The following is a 21,242-nucleotide window of genomic DNA, read 5'->3' as shown; positions in this document are numbered from 1 at the left end:
GATAAACAGATCGCTGTAGCTTGTTTAGTCGACCGTAAATGCTGAAGTTTGGACCCGCATGGACATAACTTCAGTAGTACCAACTGGACGTGAACACGAGGCTTCCTTTACGAACAGTGAGCTAGGCGGAAGTCAACTGGGAAGCTTGAATTGAAATTGTGGTCAATAAACTCGAACTCCGCCTTGCTCATAACTTCATTCATACTTAAATTTATAAATCGTAAGGCAGACTTGACTAACGAAAATGTAGCGCTATATCTACTGAGACGGTGGTTGTACCTGATCTCGCAAGTTAAATAACGTGAAATATTTCGACACAAAAGATCCAACGCTTCTTTCTTGTTACTCTTTTCTTTTTTCCGGAGCAAAGTCCGGTTACAACCTCGGGCGGGGCGGGGGGGAGCACGATTAGGCGAAAGTTAGAGAGAGAACAAAATAGGGAAGGACGGGTAGGGGGTGAAGAAACTTCACTCGTCCCCTTCATTCCTCTGGTTTGCTCTCGTCCCGGCTTTCTTTGACGAACTCGCGCGTAAGGCTTTTCTGTGTTGAGTTATGGTATCCCTTGGGCCGAATAAGGCCTGAGCTACGCCCGCCCCTTCGCTTTTATCAGGAGCCGATTAACTTAGTAATCGGCTCCTGCTTTTATATAAGAGTGCCCCCGGGGCATTAGTATTTGCTTGCATTCCGGGATATTTTAGCAATGATATTATTGTATCCGGCAAGATCCGAACTTTTTGGAATTTACGTTGAATTGTGTTGTGGGAGATGGAGCCTGAATACATTTTTAATTAAGTAAGCGCAAAATTCAGTTCCGCTAGCAAACAAAGGACGCCTGATCTTTAGCCTTTGAGGTAAACCGTGCATTCCTTTTCCTTCCCTTAGAATGCGTTGCGTGACCGGCAATAGTTTGCTAAGCCTTGACTGGTCAACCTTGTAGGGTTGACGTCAGTTGTTGACTTCTGGTTCAATTAATTCCGTTTTTTCCTAGAAACAGGGGAACAGCACGTACAAGTAATTTCGCCTTTGAGGAAGCTCAGAAGGTTCTCTGCAAGAAATCTCGTAAGTTGAACAAACTGAAAAACGGTGATCGGTGATCGCGTTGATACTTTGAAAGGTAAGGGTTAATCGTTGCAATTTGAAGAGACTGCTGAACGCAAAACTGAGCACTGCACAATAATATTGCGAGGCGAAAAATACAAGTGGCTCTGTCAAACTAGCGAACGGAGCTGAATCCACTTAAGTTCAGAATGCTTTAAACCTATGGTTGTGGAATACCTCCAGCTACTTTTCACTTATAATAATTCAAGTATTTTTATTTTTTTCGCTGTGGCTATATGGCAGGTAACCGGTCAAGGTTTTTAGAACACTAAATGGCCGGCAGTCCTATATTCTCAGTAAATAACACAAAATGGAAAGATTTTAGCTAATCTAAATTATCATATGTCGATTAAGACAAGTCAACCGATCCTGAAATTCTTTATAGATCTCAAGTCTAGTGTTTGGTTTACGGCTGGGTTCAGCAGACGAAACCGTGTTTTGTGACACTTAGAACTTTTTTCAACTCGACTGCCGGTCAAGGTCTTAAAAACACAAAATGGCCGGCAGTCCTATTTTCTCAGTAAATTTCGCAAATTAAAAAAATTCAGCCGTTCTGAACTATCAAGTCGTGATCCTGATCAAACCAGCCGGTTTTGTGGGATATCTATATCATGTTTTTGTTGGTCTCACGGTCGCCGGAATGTAATTTTCAAAGCGAAACGAAAAAAGAGCCTGATCTCAGGTTAGTCCAAAGCATGGCGTGACAGGCGACTTTGACGTCATAACATCTGTGAAATTCACTGAGAATATAGGACTACCGGCCATTTAGTAGTGTTTTGAAAACCTTGACCGGCAGTCGAGCTAAAAAAAGTTCTAAGTGTCACAAAACACGGTTTCGTCTTCTGAGCCCAGCGTAAACCAAACACTAGACTTGAGATCTACAAAGCATTTCAGGATCGCTTGACTTGTCTTAATCGACATATGATAGTTTAGATTAGCTTGAATCTTTCGATTTTGTGAAATTTACCGAGAATATGGGACTGCCGGTCATTTAGTGTTTTTAACACCTTGACCGGTTACCAGCTATATAGCCACAGCGTTTTTTTTTTTTTTTTCATTTAAGCAGCAATTTAAGATCAAGTTTTACAGATGACGAACCAGCAGATATTCAGTTTATGTTTCTTTTGTCTTCCAGTAATACCTCAGGACGATGAGTCGCTTGCAAGGTTAGTTCCTCTACTCATCTTAAACTTTGTTCTCTTTTCCTTTTTGATCGCCTTGTTATTTTTCTTTCGTCGACACGCTGCTTCACATATCCCCCAGCTTTCTCCCAAGAAAAGAGAGACTGACTTGTAGGCGAGAATAGTGTTTTAATGACAAAAATGACAAAACGCGTTAACGTAGCCATGCAAACACATAAATTGTTGCAGCCTCCCACACTTAATACAATAGTCCCCATTTTTCCTCAGGGATAGTGGAGCGAGCGAAACGCGTGCGCGCGTAAAAATCATCCCACGCGAGAAAGGCGAGACGCAGCGTTAAGAATGATTCTCCCCACCGCCTCTCGCCTTTCTCGCGTGAGGTGATTTTAACGCGCGCTCGCGTTTCGCTCGCTCTACTTTCCCTGAGGAAAAATGGGCACTACTCGTACTAATACAATATCAGATCAGTAGGGCACTTGACACTAATTTCACATGTGACGAACTTAATGAAAGCTATTCAGTGGCACATTAACGTTCGCGTAGACTGTTCACAGTCAGGAGCCGATTACTTGTCACAGTCCCCTATTTTTTCGTGAGATCGTCGAGGCCCTCTTGATTTTCAAATGTACCGAGGGGACCGGGCGTCGGGGATTATAGCCCCGCCCCCTAAGTAGTTTTGACGCTCATACAATGGCAGCCCGTAACGCAAGGCGCTCGATCTCGACGATCTCAGGAAAAATAGAGGACTGTGAACAGTCTAATTAACATGAGGTTAATTAGTCTAAAGTGAATTTCGACGTTTGACGTTTGCCTGGGGTCTTGCCTAAGCTGACAATCGAGATCGTGATCAGTCATGCCAGGGGTGTCATGCACAGGGACACCCAACGACTGTTTTCTGTGGAATATCTGTAATTGCCTACAATTTTCTAAAGCTTGAGGAAGGCTAAAAATTTCTAGATGACCGTTCCATTCATGTACAATTTTCGAAGCTTATCTAATAAATTCCCTACCGTTTTCTAAAGTTTAATTTTTCCCATTTCACTCCCCAGGTTAAGCTTTTTTTCGTAGAGAAAGGAAACCTAAAATTTTCGGAATCGAAAATGCGATGTAGAGAGGAACAAGAAAAATTCTCACTTTCGTAAAACTTTAAATTGCAGCTAAAATTTTCGGGAAATTAATACTGAAGCCCTTATATCTCAAAAAGGCTCAAGTTGCCCTAGGATGACCGAACTGATATAAATTTTTTAGCGCCACTTAGAATACATTTCTAGAGATCTAAAAGTACTCTGGATAGCCTAGAAAGTGTTTTCAATGCAATTAGAAGGAAACCGTCGTTGGGTGCCCCTGTCATGCAGCAGAGTATAAACTGATAAGACAGCAGTAACAGTAATTTCCTTCAGTGAAATCAATTGTTTCAACATGGGTGCTTTTTCTTCTTCAGAGGGTAAACGTCTGCGACAACTAAAGGCAATAAGAAAAGAGAGATTTGACTTCAGTTATCTTCCCGATGAACCAGTGGAGAAAGGCTGGTCTTTTAGCCAAAGCTTGTTTAACGATGAAGTAAGCGTGAAGATCCGAAATGCCGCCAAAGAGACGAAGTTTATTCAAGGGATGGCCACGGGAACTCTTGACCCTGATGACTATGGAGGCTACATGGTGCAAGATGCTGCTTACTGCTTTAATGCAGTGGAAGCGTTCGACCACGCTGCTAAAGAGATTCAGCTGCTCGGGAAGCCAGAATTTTCATTACTTTACCGTGTCCAGTCTGAGAGCTACAAGCAATACAATCAAGAGTTTGTGAAGACCTGGCGACTCAAGAATACTGACAGCGTAGTCATGGGTCCTGCAGCTGATATGTACGTGGGTTACGAGGCTGCTCTGAGCCGCCAGCGTCCCAAGTTCCTAGCCATAGCTATGTTGCCATGCACAATGCTTTGGCCATGGATTGCCAGTGAGATGATCTGTTCTGTAAGCAACACCAATCCATACTACGGCTGGTTTGAGGATAACAAGCCCGATCCAGGCCACAAAAGCCGCCTGGAGAAGTTTGTTGATTTCTTTTTCAGTGAGGGGGAGAGGGAGGAGGCTCTAGTTGTTTTCCGCGAGGGGATGATTAACGAGCTCAATTTTTTCCGAGATGCATGTGATGAAACTCTGTATTACTACTCTTTTTTCAATGTGTAATTCTCAATTACTGTAGCTCAGTCGTCTGTGCTTCTTGTGAAACCAATCACGGCTGAAATAAAGTTCTTTACACACATGTATTCTTTTAATCGTAATTGATCCGGGAAAAGAAAACAGGTATTAGCGTCTTATGTATCGAATGTAGATCCATGCATTTACCCGCGTGGATTGCATTGCACACCCTGTTTTTTGTTAAAACGCTTTATTTTACCTATGGCTACACCAAACTGTTGGTCTGCGGTTGGTTGCTGGAGAGACTCTGACAAAGCCATCTTTGATTGGTTGCCCCCTGGTTGCCGTTGAATCACTGTTTCAAAGAAGTGTTTGAACCTTAAATTGCCGTCGTTTTGCGATTGTTAAACTCTCTTGTCCAGTGTAATTTCGTAACAACGATAAAAGGTTATCTTCGTAGGACTTCTGCGGTGTATTTCGCAAGATACAAGGTCTGTCCATCTTGAGCACACTCGAGAGTAACTTGAGAGCAGGCTCTATCCATGGCACATATTAAGGCATATTTTCCTACCATAAGACCATAAAACAACAAAAAAGACAGCAAAATCGACCATTCTCCCCGCCGACAGCGGATCATTCACGAAAAAAAACCACGCGTGGAATAAACGCTTTCAACTTCCGTTGATTTTAACAGCCAATCAGATTTTGAGGCATTGTTCCAACAGCCAATCAGTGTTGCGGCCAAAATCTGGCCGCAGTAAGCACAAACATGAGAGAGTTTGTATCAGGCCCAACTTTAGCGGTAGCAGTTAGAGAGAATGTATGAGAACCGCTAAAATTGGGCCTGATCTCAGGTTAACTCGAGAGCAGTTTTCTTGCATGAGTGAACTCTGGCCCATTTCCCAAAGAACGGCTGCAAAGCCAGCCTACGTGAAACAGCCTTCACTAATTTGTAAGACCGCTGATCATTCAATTCTCGTCCCCGGGGCTTTTCCTTTAGAATCAGATTGGCGTCATGCTTTAAACCTATCACTCCTTACAGTGGCCAATGAAAAAAAGACCCCAAAATATAAATAAAAAATTTCTTGTTGAAGGGGAACAGCACAGCATTTCCACAGAGTTAATAGATAAAGTGATAAAAGTCATCTCGCCATAACGTGGTCTAGGGGTGAAACAGTTAATACTGTGAGCACGCGAGAGAAAACCCTCCTACTCATGAAAATAATGTGTCTGAATGCTCGCTTGATCTTGTAAGTTTATTTTTCCTCCAGTGCAGGAAAATAACCAAAAATATAACAATAAATTCCGTCTAGGACGCTAAAGCCACAACAGTTTGCAATCATCGAAACTTTGCAAGTTTGCAAGTAATAATGGACATGAAACACAATAAATAGCCTCCTTGGAGAATGGGTTTGCCCTGGATTCATGGATTAAATGTAACGTTACAAGAGACGATTTGCAACGACAATTTTAGGGCGTTTTCAGGGTTACAACAACGTTAAACGATACAATCGTCGATGTGAATCGCCCCGTAAAACATCGCCTTAAAAAATACCAAGTAAGTTTCATATTTATATACAACTGAAATTATTCACAAACGTTGTATAAACAATAAAATGTGTTCCAAACAATAACATTCGGCCGCCGCCGTGGTGTTTTTGTCAACATAAAAACCTCAAAAGCACCAGTGTCTAATACACTGCTCTTCAAGTGCTTCCTAAGTCACCAACTCTGACGTTAAAAAAGGAAATCCACCCTAGCGTTACTATAAAAGTCTCGGTAGGGGTTAGGAGAAAGATGATGTAAGGTTTGAGCTCTCTCCCCTTTTTGCTTCCTTCTTCGTCCTTTCCCCCAGAAACGTATAATAATTTGCCGAAATCTGCCGTTTCGAGGATGGCCGGTTTAATACTAGAGACGTTAAAGTCGTCTAGACGTGTTTAACGTCTGAGACGTTAAAAGGCGACTGGCATAAAAACGGGATGCATTCAAGTAGACGATAACATTGTGAAAAACACAGTTTTATTATATAAACACCAACGAGATACCAGGTGAGCTTACGCGCGAAAACTTGATATCTTCCGATGTGAAAATAACATGTTATCTTCACATGTGAAAATATCACCGTTGCTGTGGCTACATGATAAATCGCGCCTTTCACACCAAAAAACTATTAAAGTTGTTTGGTATTTTATTGGTGTTTATATAATAAATAGAACAGTACATGGCCGCTTGGAGATACGAAATTTCTCTTCGCTGCGCTCACTCGTGAAATATTTTTTCAACACGAGACGGCTTAAACGTCCCTAGCATAACAACGGCCACTCTCTCAGCCAGTTCAAGATGAATATCAAGATATTTCTCCTCAGCATTGCTTGACCTTCTGTAAGCTTTGCGATTCGCTAAAGGAATCCGTTGTTTCCAGGTGCGTGCAACTCGTACTGCACCAAAGCAAAAATGAAACATGGATTATCCAGTACTTGAAGTAACGAAGCTGCCTTTTAACTTGTGCTTCGTCACCTGGGTTTGAGCACGTAAAGTTAAACTATTTTTGGTGTCCACGCCTTCTTTGTCAAGAAACAATGCAATGTTGCGGTTTCGGCAAAAGAACGTTTGCATAGTCCTGCGCGTGTGTACGAAGGACTGCGATTTGGATCCGACAACTGAATGTATCTACGTAAGTTCCCACAGCAGCTGTTTAACCTGTTTACCTTTTATCGATAAACACAAACATTGAGTCATTCACACCATTTGGAACGTTCTTCGTGCGGCCAGTACAGTAACATTGCATGGGATGCATATATGCCACCTAAGTCAGTGAAGTTTACTGTTGAGTGTCATTTGGACAAGTTAATAAATGTTCCGTTAAAATATCTTAAATTTGAATAGCAAGTGTTAAAATTACATACGGGTTTAAAGTGTTAGAACGGCCATTCACGTTATTAAAAATTTGCAACCATTAAACTCCCTCTGCAGAATCGTCCATAAAATGCAAATAAAAATCTTTTGATCTTATTTGTCTGAGATTAAATACTGGATACTTTTTACTAACGCGAAACGTGTTGAAATTAGTCTTGTTTGGAAAAAACTGTACGACTGGACTTCCTTTAAAATTCTGAGATAAAATTTTACTGTTACAGGCATATTTAGCTATATTTTTACCTGTTAAGAGTTTGAGTGAATAAACGTTGATTGAAAATAACAAAAACAAAAAGCAAGGAAGAGTCCAAATAAAGACAATTATTAAGCAAGTTTGTTGTTAGCTCTTTATTTCCTTCACCTTTTATTATCATGTAAACGTTAGTGTTGTTTCTTTTTTAGATAAATGTTCTTTGTCGCAAGAAAGGAAAGTTTGTGGTTCGAGTTGTTCAAATAAAGCTAAAACACTAAATATTAAAAACGTTACCCAAAGTTAAACAAAGATCATTAAGAAATGATTCCAAGGTCATTTCATCGATCTCTGATAAGAAAGAGCCTATCTCCAGAAAAACGACTTAAGCCGAGAGGAAAAAAAAAGAAAAAATAGAAGTATATGGCCGGCCAAAATCGTAGAAAACTCAAGAAGGACTATGCGATAAGAAAGTGATAATTTTCCCATCATATATATATAAATCAACCGCAAATTAAAAAGGATTTACGCAATTGACGCCGGCTCATGACGACTTGTCAGTTTCGCTTTGTTTGCCTACAATGGAGGACAAAATTCTTAGGACAATTAACACGATCTGCCTTAATTTTTCCCGCTTTCCCCCTATCGCCCAAGCAATGTTGTAGTTTGTGCACCCCTGTACAGTTTACCCTGTCCTAAAAGTGTTTCTTCATCCCAACATTGTTTGGAGGGGGGAGGGGAGGGCCAGTCGCGGTATCCAAGTGGTTAGAGAAGTGTATATTATGCCACATTTGAACATTTGATAAGTTAAGGATGTGGAAGGAAGGTTTTCCATAACCGTTCCAAGGATTTTGTCCTCCATTGTAGTTCTTAATTAAGCTTGTTTTTGTATTAATGTCTTTTTTCCTTTTCCTCGATGTAGACTTTGTCAATTTTCCACACTCCGCTAAGAACATGAGAATTAAATAAATTGATCAAACTATAGACAAATTCTCTCAAATAATTCTTTACTGGAAAAGTATGGAGATCAGTCCAAAGAATTGGTATGTGTTAAGCCCGGATGGGGTGACTACCAGTGTTTATTAGCAAATTTTAATCAACATGCCAGTGGGTCAATTTGCAGGTGCAGGTTGTGGCTTTGACTTAAGGTGTCAGGATTGGCCGGGTCAAGATTTGATTTGCGCAAAGTTTTAAAAAATTGTGGAGGCGGGTTCGTAGCCACCGTAAGAGCGGCCGTCTGGGGGGCAAAAAATGCCCAAACAGTCTAAGCAAATTGAAAACATCAGGATTGTTAGTGTAAATCCATGCCGTGCGGGGAAGTGCCCAAAAAAGCAGAAACCACTTTGGAATTTAGACTAGGAATGTTTGGAATAGTTCTTGCCGCATAAAGTAGACTGCAAAACAGTCCGTATTTTTGCGTATTCAAGTACTCGCGAGCAGTCAAACAAAAGGTCTGGAACGAGGCTGAAAACAGAGAGCGAGACTGGGGACGGCACGCTTTATGGCATTTACCGATTTCTTTACTGATTTTGAGAAAAAAAACAGACTGTTTTGTAGTCTACGCATGTTATGTGTTAAAGGTTTCGTGTTTCCTTCCACATGCGACTTCCAGAGCTGAGAGTTTTATGATAAACAGATCGCTGTAGCTTGATTAGTCGACCGTAAATGCTGAAGTTTGGACCCGCATGGACATAACTTCAGTAGTACCTACTGGATGTGAACACGAGGCTTCCTTTACGAACAGTGAGCTAGGCGGAAGTCAGCTGGAAAGCTTGAATTGAAATTGTGGTCAATAAACTCGAACTCCGGCTTGCTCATAACTTCATTCATACTTAAATTTATAAATCGTAAGGCAGACTTGACTAACGAAAATGTAGCGCTATATCTACTGAGACGGTGGTTGTACCTGATCTCGCAAGTTAAATATCGTGAAATATTTCGACACAAAAGATCCAACGCTTCTTTCTTGTTACTCTTTTCTTTTTTCCGGAGCAAAGTCCGGTTACAACCTCGGGCGGGGCGGGGGGGGGGGAGCACGATTGGGCGAAAGTTAGAGAGAGAGAACAAAATAGGGAAGGACGGGGAGGGGGAAGAAACTTCACTCGTCCCCTTCATTCCTCTGGTTTGCTCTCGTCCCGGCTTTCTTTGACGAACTCGCGCGTAAGGCTTTTCTGTGTTGAGTTATGGTATCCCTTGGGCCGAATAAGACCTGAGCTACGCCCGCCCCTTTGCTTTTATCAGGAGCCGATTACTTAGTAATCGGCTCCTGCTTTTATATAAGAGTGCCCCCGGGGCATTAGTATTTGCTTGCATTCCCGGATATTTTAGGAATGATATTATTGTATCCGGCAATATCCTAACTTTTTGGAATTTACGTTGAATTGTGTTGTGGGAGATGGAGACTGAATACATTTTTAATTAAGTAAGCGCAAAATTCAGTTCCGCTAGCAAACAAAGGACGCCTGATCTTTAGCCTTTGAGGTAAACCGTGCAGTCCTTTTCCTTCCCTTAGAATGCGTTGCGTGACCGGCAATAGTTTGCTAAGCCTTGACTGGTCAACCTTGTAGGGTTGACGTCAGTTGTTGACTTCTGGTTCAATTAATTCCGTTTTTTCCTAGAAACAGGGGAACAGCACGTACAAGTAATTTCGCCTTTGAGGAAGCTCAGAAGGTTCTCTGCAAGAAATCTCGTAAGTTGAACAAACTGAAAAACGGTGATCGGTGATAGCGTTAATACTTTGAAAGGTAAGGGTTAATCGTTCCAATTTGAAGAGAGGCTGAACGCAAAACTGAGCACTACACAATAATATTGCGAGACGAAAAATACAAGTGGCTCTGTCAAACTAGCGAACGGAGCTGAATCCACTTAAGTTCAGAATGCTTTAAACCTATGGTTGTGGAATACCTCCAGCTACTTTTCACTTATAATAATTCAAGTATTTTTATTTTTTTCGCTGTGGCTATATGGCAGGTAACCGGTCAAGGTTCTTAAAACACTAAATGGCCGGCAGTCCTATATTCTCAGTAAATAACACAAAATGGAAAGATTTTAGCTAATCTAAATTATCATATGTCGATTAAGACAAGTCAACCGATCCTGAAATTCTTTATAGATCTCAAGTCTAGTGTTTGGTTTACGGCTGGGCTCAGCAGAAAAGTGGGGCAGATATGTGCAGATTTGGGGCCGGATTGCTCACTTTTTGTTAACAGCACCAAATTTTCAGGAATGACAGAACTAATTATGACTATTAATATGTGATATGGTGCCATCGCAAATTTTTCCTGTTTAACTGGTTTTTAGAGTGAAAATTAAACTGGCCGCCATTTTGACCGGAAGTAAATATCATCTAACCGAAAGTACACAAAATTAAGCACTTTTTTACACCAAAATAACAATGAAATTGTTTATTATATAAATTAATCGTGGCTATTAATATGTGATATGGTGCCATCGCAAATTTTTCCTGTTAAACCGGTTTTTGGAGTATTACTAAAATAACCGCCATTTTGACCGGAAGTAAACATCACCTAACCGAAAGTACACAAAATTTAGCATGTTAAGGTCAAAATGACGACAAAATTGTTTGTTCTATGTTTTGCAGGATTTTTATGTCATACAAAAAGGTCAACTGTGTTACAAATTAGCGGTTTAAATGAAAGAACCGGAGGTAAAAGCGGGATAAAATGGAAAATGCAACTCACTCAAAGCAATTCATTTCGGTAGTGAACTAAAAAAAATGTGAAACAATGATTCACATTTTTAAGCATAGGAAAGGCCAAACATACGAACAAATTAAACTAGCAAAAAACAAATTATTTCTTTTTACTTGTTTTAACCCTTTAAGCCCCAATAGTGACCAACATCAATTTTCTTCTGACTCACAATATCCCCTGATACAAGGTCAAGAGATAAGGTTTTAGAATTAACAAAATTATCACCTAAGAGAAAATACTTTGATCTTTTATCAAATTCTCTCAACTTATCCTTTTAAGGAAATGTATAGGGACCAGTTTGAAGAATTTGTAAGGGTTAAAAGAGTTGATCCACTATTAATTAGAATGCAGAATGCTTTACTGCTTTCAAAGTAATTTGAAGTATAATAGCTCCACCATTTTGTGTTATTGAGGAGTACAAAATTAATAACACTGTGCATGTACATATTGGATTGAAATTGCTTTCACGATAACGTCTACTCATTTCAAAGTTTACCATTTTCAAGAACCTTCCGGGAAATTCGTTTGGAAAAATGGGTAAATGGGTCCCCTACTCAGCCTACTCAGCCTCCTCTTTACAAACAGTGTATAGGTTCTTTAACTTACCACGGCATTTTATATGAACAAGGACCGTGAGACCGGGCCTACAGGTTTTTTTTTATTCCAAGAAGACTAGAAAGTGTAACCATTTACAGAGGACATCGGAAAGCATTTAACGTCAGTTATTTAAAAATCCTGATCGACGATTGGTCCGGCCGGGGTTTGAAACCGCGGCTTCCCACTCAGTAGACCGGTGTTTATATCCACCTGGAGCTAACCGATATGAAGATATGAAGGAAAGGACCACAACGCAGTGAACACGTCGGAATGCAAAAAGGTGCTAACTTTACTATTGTCTCTACTAAGGTTCTGATTGGTTTAAACATCAAATTTCACGAAATCTTCACAAAGCAGCATGTATATTAATCCCTTTTTTTCTATCCAACTTCCTTATAACCCAATCTCGTCTGAGTCAAAGTAACACAGAAATCGTATGTGCGGATCATGTAAAATTGTGAACATTTCTTGGTCATTGTTTGCAACTCTTGTGATTGGTCGAAATGTTTTAACTCAAAAATACACCCTTTAAAAGTGGAGTTTAAACACATTTTCTTTCTTAAACAGCCTTTCTGTGGATTTATGCATTCTCTGCGTAAAAATGAAAACATTTCTATGTGAGGAAAGCGTATTGCGCCACAACGAAACAAATTGCCTCCTTCTTACCTGGATCATTACTTAATTCAGCTGTATTTCACTATCAAGTGAATCTGCGCCTCTCTTATCAGAAGTGAGAGTTCAATGTAACTCCCATGTCATTTAATTATCATGGACTGAGCAGCACTGATTATCATGTTAAAGTCCACATGCAAGAAAATAAGGAAAAACCGTTTTCCGAATGTGCATCACTTACGTTAATCCACAGAGCATGTAAAACGTATTCTCTTGGATATAGTATGTGACAAATATGTCGTGCCTAGAACAGCTTGAAGACTAAGATCTAGGGTAAACGTGTATCAGGAACTATACTAAGAAACTGGAAAAAGCTAGTTCTTTTGTAAAGATCGAAAAAAGCCGGTGCATTTTAGATTCCTTGCATATTGAGCAACGCATGTCGTCTAGGGCCAGATGTCCAGTCTTTTCCCTGCATCGTTTGAAGTCAATTCGCTAGAAAGCTTTTTAATGTTCTTTGTGTCCAAGACATTTTCGTTGAGTCCACTCTCCATTCTAACTACCCATGAAGCTTCTCTACCATGAAGCCAAGTTACCTTCCCTATCATATATTTGGTACTAATGTACATCGACGCTACCTTGCAACCTACGAGATTGCTAACGTATTTACTAAAAAGGCTACACTTGCACTTTCTCCATTCCATGCATTCACAGGGTGTGACAAGGTGAATACTTCCGGTCACCTCCAGAAATAATCGGAGTTGCTTTTGCTTACACGTTCTGCCATGCGATAGAAAAAGTAGTTCTTTACTGTCAACTGACGAAGCCAAAGGTAGTTTCTTTGACCCGGCGGCCTGCATTACTTAAACATTTCAAGGGCACGGCGAACCATGCTGGCCTCATATGGAGTCAGTAGGCACTGGTTCCAAGCATCTGGGTTCCTAGTCTGCAAGATTGGGGCTGGATATCTCTAAGAGGCGAGTGGCGACTCTCCTGCACACCACTGTCAGTAATTACAAAGTTGAGGGTGGAACTAATCAAGTACATTCGCGTAAGAAGGGCTATGCCCAGAAGAGTAACAATCGTGAAAGGCAATCAGAAACTCTTTTTTTCGATTACAAGCACTCGTCTGCATGAAGTATCAAGTCATAAGGTCACCGAAATATCATCTGTTCTTCTCCGATATTCTGTATCATAGCCAAAGTAGGCTCAAGTTTAGTACGTAATGGATTATATATGATGAAAATACTAAATTGAGTGTATACATTAGATTTAAAGAAAATATTAAAGTAAAGAAAATTAGCAGGCACAACAGAAGTTTAGGCTCATTCCTTAAAAGTTCCGACTCTGGTAGTTTTACTTCCGGTCTAGCTGGCGGCCACTCATATCATGTCTATTCTACTTTTTTAGACAATTTGCGTCAAAATAATATCTCTTTGAATAAAAAAAACAGCTGCTTTAGGCATTTGCTGAAATTTTCTTATCCAAGTTGCTAAAATTCGGACGTTTAAAGAAAATGTTAATTTCACTTCCGGTTCAAAATGGCCGCCATTTTAAAACTCTTATTTTTCACACTTAATGGACTTTTTGGCGATGGCACCATATCCTATCCTTTTTAGGGCCTTGAAAACTATCATCATGCCAAATTTCATGCTTTTAACAGAAAGTGAACAATTGAAGCACATATCTGCTCTACTATTAGAACTTTTTTCAGCTCGACTGCCGGTCAAGGTTTTCAAAACACTAAATGGCCGGCAGTCCTATTTTCTCAGTAAATTTCACAAATTAAAAAAATTCAGCCGTTCTGAACTATCAAGTCGTGATCCTGATCGAACCAGCCGGTTTTGTGAGATATCTATATCATGTTTTTGTTGGTCTCACGGTCGCCGGAATGTAATTTTCAAAGCGAAACGAAAATAGAGCCTGATCTCAGGTTAGTCCAAAGCATGGCGTGACAGGCGACTTTGACGTCATAACATCTGTGAAATTTACTGAGAATATAGGACTACCGGCCATTTAGTAGTGTTTTGAAAACCTTGACCGGCAGTCGAGCTAAAAAAAGTTCTAAGTGTCACAAAACACGGTTTCGTCTTCTGAGCCCAGCGTAAACCAAACACTAGACTTGAGATCTACAAAGCATTTCAGGATCGCTTGACTTGTCTTAATCGACATATGATAGTTTAGATTAGCTTGAATCTTTCGATTTTGTGAAATTTACCGAGAATATGGGACTGCCGGTCATTTAGTGTTTTTAACAGCTTGACCGGTTACCAGCCATATAGCCACAGCGTTTTTTTTTTTTTCATTTAAGCAGCAATTTAAGATCAAGTTTTACAGATGACAAACCAGCAGATATTCAGTTTATGTTTCTTTTGTCTTCCAGTAATACCTCAGGACGATGAGTCGCTTGCAAGGTTAGTTCCTCTACTCATCTTAAACTTTGTTCTCTTTTCCTTTTTGATCGCCTTGTTATTTTTCTTTCGTCGACACGCTGCTTCACATATCCCCCAGCTTTCTCCCAAGAAAAGAGAGACTGACTTGTAGGCGAGAATAGTGTTTTAATGACAAAAATGACAAAACGCGTTAACGTAGCCATGCAAACACATAAATTGTTGCAGCCTCCCACACTTAATACAATAGTCCCCATTTTTCCTCAGGGATAGTAGAGCGAGCGAAACGCGAGCGCGCGTAAAAATCATCCCACGCTAGAAAGGCGAGACGCAGCGGTGAGAATGATTCTCCCCACCGCCTCTCGCCTTTCTCGCGTGAGGTGATTTTAACGCGCGCTCGCGTTTCGCTCGCTCTACTTTCCCTGAGGAAAAATGGGCACTACTCGTACTAATACAATATCAGATCAGTAGGGCACTTGACACTAATTTCACATGTGACGAACTTAATGAAAGCTATTCAGTGGCACATTAACGTTCGCGTAGACTGTTCACAGTCAGGAGCCGATTACTTGTCACAGTCCCCTATTTTTTCGTGAGATCGTCGAGGCCCTCTTGATTTTCAAATGTACCGAGGGGACCGGGCGTCGGGGATTATAGCCCCGCCCCCTAAGTAGTTTTGACGCTCATACAATGGCAGCCCGTAACGCGAGGCGCTCGATCTCGACGATCTCAGGGAAAAATAGAGGACTGTGAACAGTCTAATTAACGTGAGGTTAATTAGTCTAAAGTGAATTTCGACGTTTGACGTTTGCCTGGGGTCTTGCCTAAGCTGACAATCGAGATCGTGATCAGTCATGCCAGGGGTGTCATGCACAGGGACACCCAACGACTGTTTTCTGTGGAATATCTGTAATTGCCTACAATTTTCTAAAGCTTGAGGGAGGCTAAAAATTTCTAGATGACCGTTCCATTCATGTACAATTTTCGAAGCTTATCTAATAAATTCCCTACCGTTTTCTAAAGTTTAATTTTTCCCATTTCACTCCCCAGGTTAAGCTATTTTTCGTAGAGAAAGGAAACCTAAAATTTTCGGAATCGAAAATGCGATGTAGAGAGGAACAAGAAAAATTCTCACTTTCGTAAAACTTTAAATTGCAGCTAAAATTTTCGGGAAATTAATACTGAAGCCCTTATATCTCAAAAAGGCTCAAGTTGCCCTAGGATGACCGAACTGATATAAATTTTTTAGCGCCACTTAGAATACATTTCTAGAGATCTAAAAGTACTCTGGATAGCCTAGAAAGTGTTTTCAATGCAATTAGAAGGAAACCGTCGTTGGGTGCCCCTGTCATGCAGCAGAGTATAAACTGATAAGACAGCAGTAACAGTAATTTCCTTCAGTGAAACCAATTGTTTCAACACGGGTGCTTTTTCTTCTTCAGAGGGTAAACGTCTGCGACAACTAAAGGCAATAAGAAAAGAGAGATTTGACTTCAGTTATCTTCCCGATGAACCAGTGGAGAAAGGCTGGTCTTTTAGCCAAAGCTTGTTTAACGATGAAGTAAGCGTGAAGATCCGAAATGCCGCCAAAGAGACGAAGTTTATTCAAGGGATGGCCACGGGAACTCTTGACCCTGATGACTATGGAGGCTACATGGTACAAGATGCTGCTTACTGCTTTAATGCAGTGGAAGCGTTCGACCACGCTGCTAAAGAGATTCAGCTGCTCGGGAAGCCAGAATTTTCATTACTTTACCGTGTCCAGTCTGAGAGCTACAAGCAATACAATCAAGAGTTTGTGAAGACCTGGCGCCTCAAGAATACTGACAGCGTAGTCATGGGTCCTGCAGCTGATATGTACGTGGGTTACGAGGCTGCTCTGAGCCGCCAGCGTCCCAAGTTCCTAGCCATAGCTATGTTGCCATGCACAATGCTTTGGCCATGGATTGCCAGTGAGATGATCTGTTCTGTAAGCAACACCAATCCATACTATGGCTGGTTTGAGGATAACAAGCCCGATCCAGGCCACAAAAGCCGCCTGGAGAAGTTTGTTGATTTCTTTTTCAGTGAGGAGGAGAGGGAGGAGGCTCTAGTTGTTTTCCACGAGGGGATGGTTAACGAGCTCAATTTTTTCCGAGATGCATGTGATGAAACTCTGTATTACTACTCTTTTTTCAATGTGTAATTCTCAATTACTGTAGCTCAGTCGTCTGCGCTTTTTGTGAAATCAAACACGGCTGAAATAAAGTTCTTTACCCACATGTATTCTTTTAATCGTAATTGATCCGGGAAAAGAAAACAGGTATTAGCGTCTTATGTATCGAATGTAGATCCATGCATTTACCCGCGTGGATTGCATTGCACACCCTGTTTTTTGTTAAAACGCTTTATTTTACCTGGCTGCACCAAACTCTTGGTCTGCGGTTGGTTGCTGGAGAGACTCTGACAAAGCCATCTTTGATTGGTTGCCCCCTGGTTGCCGTTGAATCACTGTTTCAAAGAAGTGTTTGAACCTTAAATTGCCGTCGTTTTGCGATTGTTAAACTCTCTTGTCCAGTGTAATTTCGTAACAACGATAAAAGGTTATCTTCGTAGGACTTCTGCTTTGTATTTCGCAAGATACAAGGTCTGTCCATCTTGAGCACACTCGAGAGTAACTTGAGAGCAGGCTCTATCCATGGCACATATTAAGGCATATTTTCCTACATTAAGACCATAAAACAACAAAAAAGACAGCAAAATCGACCATTCTCTCCGCCGACAGCGGATCATTCACGAAAACAACCACGCGTGGAATAAACGCTTTCAACTGCCGTTGATTTCAACAGCCAATCAGATCCTGAGGCATTGTTCCAACAGCCAATCAGTTTGTATCAGGCCCAACTTTAGCGGTAGCCGTTAGAGAGAATGTATGAGAACCGCTAAAATTGGGCCTGATCTCAGGTCAACTCGAGAGCAGTTTTCTTGCATGAGTGAACTCTGGCCCATTTCCCAAAGAACGGCTGCAAAGCCAGTCTACGTGAAACAGCCTTCACTAATTTGTAAGACCGCTGATCATTCAATTCTCGTCCCTAGGGCTTTTCCTTTAGAAATAGATTGGCGTCATGTTTTAAAACCTTTCACTCCTTACAGTGGCTAAAGAAAAAAAGACCCCAAAATATAAATAAAAAATTTCTTTTTGAAGGGTAGCAACACAGCATTTCCACAGAGTTAATAGATAAAGTGATAAAAGTCATCTCGCCATAACGTAGTCTAGGGGTGAAACAGTTAATACTGTGAGCACGCGAGAGAAAACTCTCCTACTCATGAAAATAATGTGTCTGAATGCTCGTTTGATCTTGTAAGTTTATTTTTTCTCCATTGCGGGAAAATAACCAAAAATATAACAATAAATTCCGTCTAGGACGCTGAAGCCACAACAGTTTGCAATCATCGAAACTTTGCAAGTTAAGTCAAAGTAATAATGGACATGAAACACAATAAATAGCCTCCTTGGAGAATGGGTTTGCCCTGGATTCATGGATTAAATGTAACGTTACAAGAGACGATTTGCAACGACAATTTTAGGGCGTTTTCAGGGTTACAACAACGTTAAACGATACAATCGTCGATGTGAATCGCCCCGTAAAACATCGCCTTAAAAAATACCAAGTAAGTTTCATATTTATATACAACTGAAATTATTCACAAACGTTGTATAAACAATAAAATGTGTTCCAAACAATAACATTCGGCCGCCGCCGTGGTGTTTTTGTCAACATAAAAACCTCAAAAGCACCAGTGTCTAATACACTGCTCTTCAAGTGCTTCCTAAGTCACCAACTCTGACGTTAAAAAAAGGAAATCCACCCTAGCGTTACTATCAAAGTCTCGGTAGGGGTTAGGAGAAAGATGATGTAAGGTTTGAGCTCTCTCCCCTTTTTGCTTCCTTCTTCGTCTTTTCCCCCAGAAACGTATAATAATTTGCCGAAATCTGCCGTTTCGAGGATGGCCGGTTTAATACTAGAGACGTTAAAGTCGTCTAGACGTGCTTAACGTCTGAGACGTTAAAAGGCGCCTGGCATAAAAACGGGATGCATTCAAGTAGACGATAACATTGTGAAAAACACAGTTTTATTATATAAACACCAACGAGATACCAGGTGAGCTTCCGCGCGAAAACTTGATATCTTCCGATGTGAAAATAACACGTTATCTTCACATGTGAAAATATCACCGTTGCTGTGGCTACATGATAAATCGCGCCTTTCACACCAAAAAACTATTAAAGTTGTTTGGTATTTTATTGGTGTTTATATAATAAATAGAACAGTACATGGCCGCTTGGAGATACGAAATTTCTCTTCGCTGCGCTCACTCGTGAAATATTTTTTCAACACGAGACGGCTTAAACGTCCCTAGCACAAAAACGGCCACTCTCTCAGCCAGTTCAAGATGAATATCAAGATATTTCTCTTCAGCATTGCTTGACCTTCTGTAAGCTTTGCGATTCGCTAAAGGAATCCGTTGTTTCCAGGTGCGTGCAACTCGTACTGCACCAAAGCAAAAATGAAACATGGATTATCCAGTACTTGAAGTAACGAAGCTGCCTTTTAACTTTTGCTTCGTCACCTGGGTTTGAGCACGTAAAGTTAAACTATTTTTGGTGTCCACGCCTTCTTTGTCAAGAAACAAAGCAATGTTGCGGTTTCGGCAAAAGAACGTTTGCATAGTCCTGCGCGTGTGTACGAAGGACTGCGATTTGGATCCGACAACTGAATGTATCTACGTAAGTTCCCACAGCAGCTGTTTAACCTGTTTACCTTTTATCGATAAACACAAACATTGAGTCATTCACACCATTTGGAACGTTCTTCGTGCGGCCAGTACAGTAACATTGCATGGGATGCATATATGCCACCTAAGTCAGTGAAGTTTACTGTTGAGTGTCATTTGGACAAGTTAATAAATGTTCCGTTAAAATATCTTAAATTTGAATAGCAAGTGTTAAAATTACATACGGGTTTAAAGTGTCAGAACGGCCATTCACGTTATTAAAAATTTGCAACCATTAAACTCCCTCTGCAGAATCGTCCATAAAATGCAAATAAAAATCTTTTGATCTTATTTGTCTGAGATTAAATACTGGATACTTTTTACTAACGCGAAACATGTTGAAATTAGTCTTGTTTGGAAAATAACTGTACGACTGGACTTCCTTTAAAATTCTGAGATAAAATTTTACTGTTACAGACATATTTAGCTATATTTTTACCTGTTAAGAGTTTGAGTGAATAAACGTTGATTGAAAATAACAAAAACAAAAAGCAAGGAAGAGTCCAAATAAAGACAATTATTAAGCAAGTTTGTTGTTAGCTCTTTATTTCCTTCACCTTTTATTATCATGTAAACGTTAGTGTTGTTTCTTTTTTAGATAAATGTTCTTTGTCGCAAGAAAGGAAAGTTTGTGGTTCGAGTTGTTCAAATAAAGCTAAAACACTAAATATTAAAAACGTTACCCAAAGTTAAACAAAGATCATTAAGAAATGATTCCAAGGTCATTTCATCGATCTCTGATAAGAAAGAGCCTATCTCCAGAAAAACGACTTAAGCCGAGAGGAAAAAAAAAGAAAAAATAGAAGTATATGGCCGGCCAAAATCGTAGAAAACTCAAGAAGGACTATGCGATAAGAAAGTGATAATTTTCCCATCATATATAAATCAACTGCAAATTAAAAAGGATTTACGCAATTGACGCCGGCTCATGACGACTTGTCAGTTTCGCTTTGTTTGCCTACAATGGAGGACAAAATTCTTAGGACAATTAACACGATCTGCCTTAATTTTTCCCCCTTTTCCTAACCTCGTCAAAGACGATTTTGGGTTCGTTCAGCGAGAACAAGTGCCTGGTGGGACAACATACGGGCAGGCCTGGCCATTCAGTGTTCTCGATATATCTTCAACAACAATCAAAAATGCCACGAAAGCAAATGCAAATCGCAGTAGCGTGTGGATGGGTTAAGCCAAACCTGATACACTGCACCGAATTCTTGTTGACGCAAATATCAAGTATACGGTTTCAGCGTATCTGGATTCGTGTGGATACAGACGTGACCTTGGCTACTTTGGACGACTTCGTGAAATCGGTGCCTAGAGGTTACTCAAGCCGAGCGAAAGTCAAATAGTTATTAAAACAAAACAAACGTTCTACGCTGACCAGTAGGTACATCCTGACATAATCAGGTGCTCAAAACCACGTTTTACCGGGTTGGATTCACTTGCACTGTATACGCATATAGTTATCGCATTTGTACCTTGGAATATTTTGTTGTTTAAAGCTTAAAAACAATAAATAGTTCCACCATGCAAATGTGACGGCGATCGATGCGCATATCCAATGGCCGTTTTCACACCAGAGACGGATTATGCGTCTGAGACGGATAATCCATCCTCAAAACCGTCAAAATTG

At 40.5% G+C, this 21,242-nt stretch overlaps 2 protein-coding genes across 2 annotated transcripts; both read left to right on the top strand.

Moving 5' to 3' along the window:
* The first annotated feature begins 988 nt into the window (after positions 1–988).
* On the top strand, positions 989–4,470 carry LOC140936968 (uncharacterized). Its single transcript, XM_073386481.1, has 3 exons — positions 989–1,114; positions 2,234–2,264; positions 3,682–4,470. Exons 2-3 carry the CDS (start codon positions 2,249–2,251, stop codon positions 4,422–4,424), a joined length of 759 nt encoding a protein of 252 aa, XP_073242582.1. The 5' UTR covers positions 989–1,114; positions 2,234–2,248; the 3' UTR covers positions 4,425–4,470.
* Positions 4,471–10,100: 5,630 nt separating this feature from the next.
* LOC140936838 (uncharacterized) lies at positions 10,101–17,059 on the top strand. The gene is made up of 3 exons (XM_073386336.1): positions 10,101–10,226; positions 14,788–14,818; positions 16,237–17,059. The coding sequence occupies exons 2-3, from the start codon at positions 14,803–14,805 to the stop codon at positions 16,977–16,979; spliced, it is 759 nt and encodes a 252-aa protein (XP_073242437.1). The 5' UTR covers positions 10,101–10,226; positions 14,788–14,802; the 3' UTR covers positions 16,980–17,059.
* Positions 17,060–21,242: the final 4,183 nt, after the last annotated feature.

This window comes from Porites lutea, chromosome 5, assembly GCF_958299795.1.
Source record: "Porites lutea chromosome 5, jaPorLute2.1, whole genome shotgun sequence".
NCBI lineage: Eukaryota > Metazoa > Cnidaria > Anthozoa > Scleractinia > Poritidae > Porites > Porites lutea.
The sequence above is the reverse complement of the archived record's forward strand: the minus strand, read 5'-3'. Positions and strand labels throughout refer to the sequence as shown.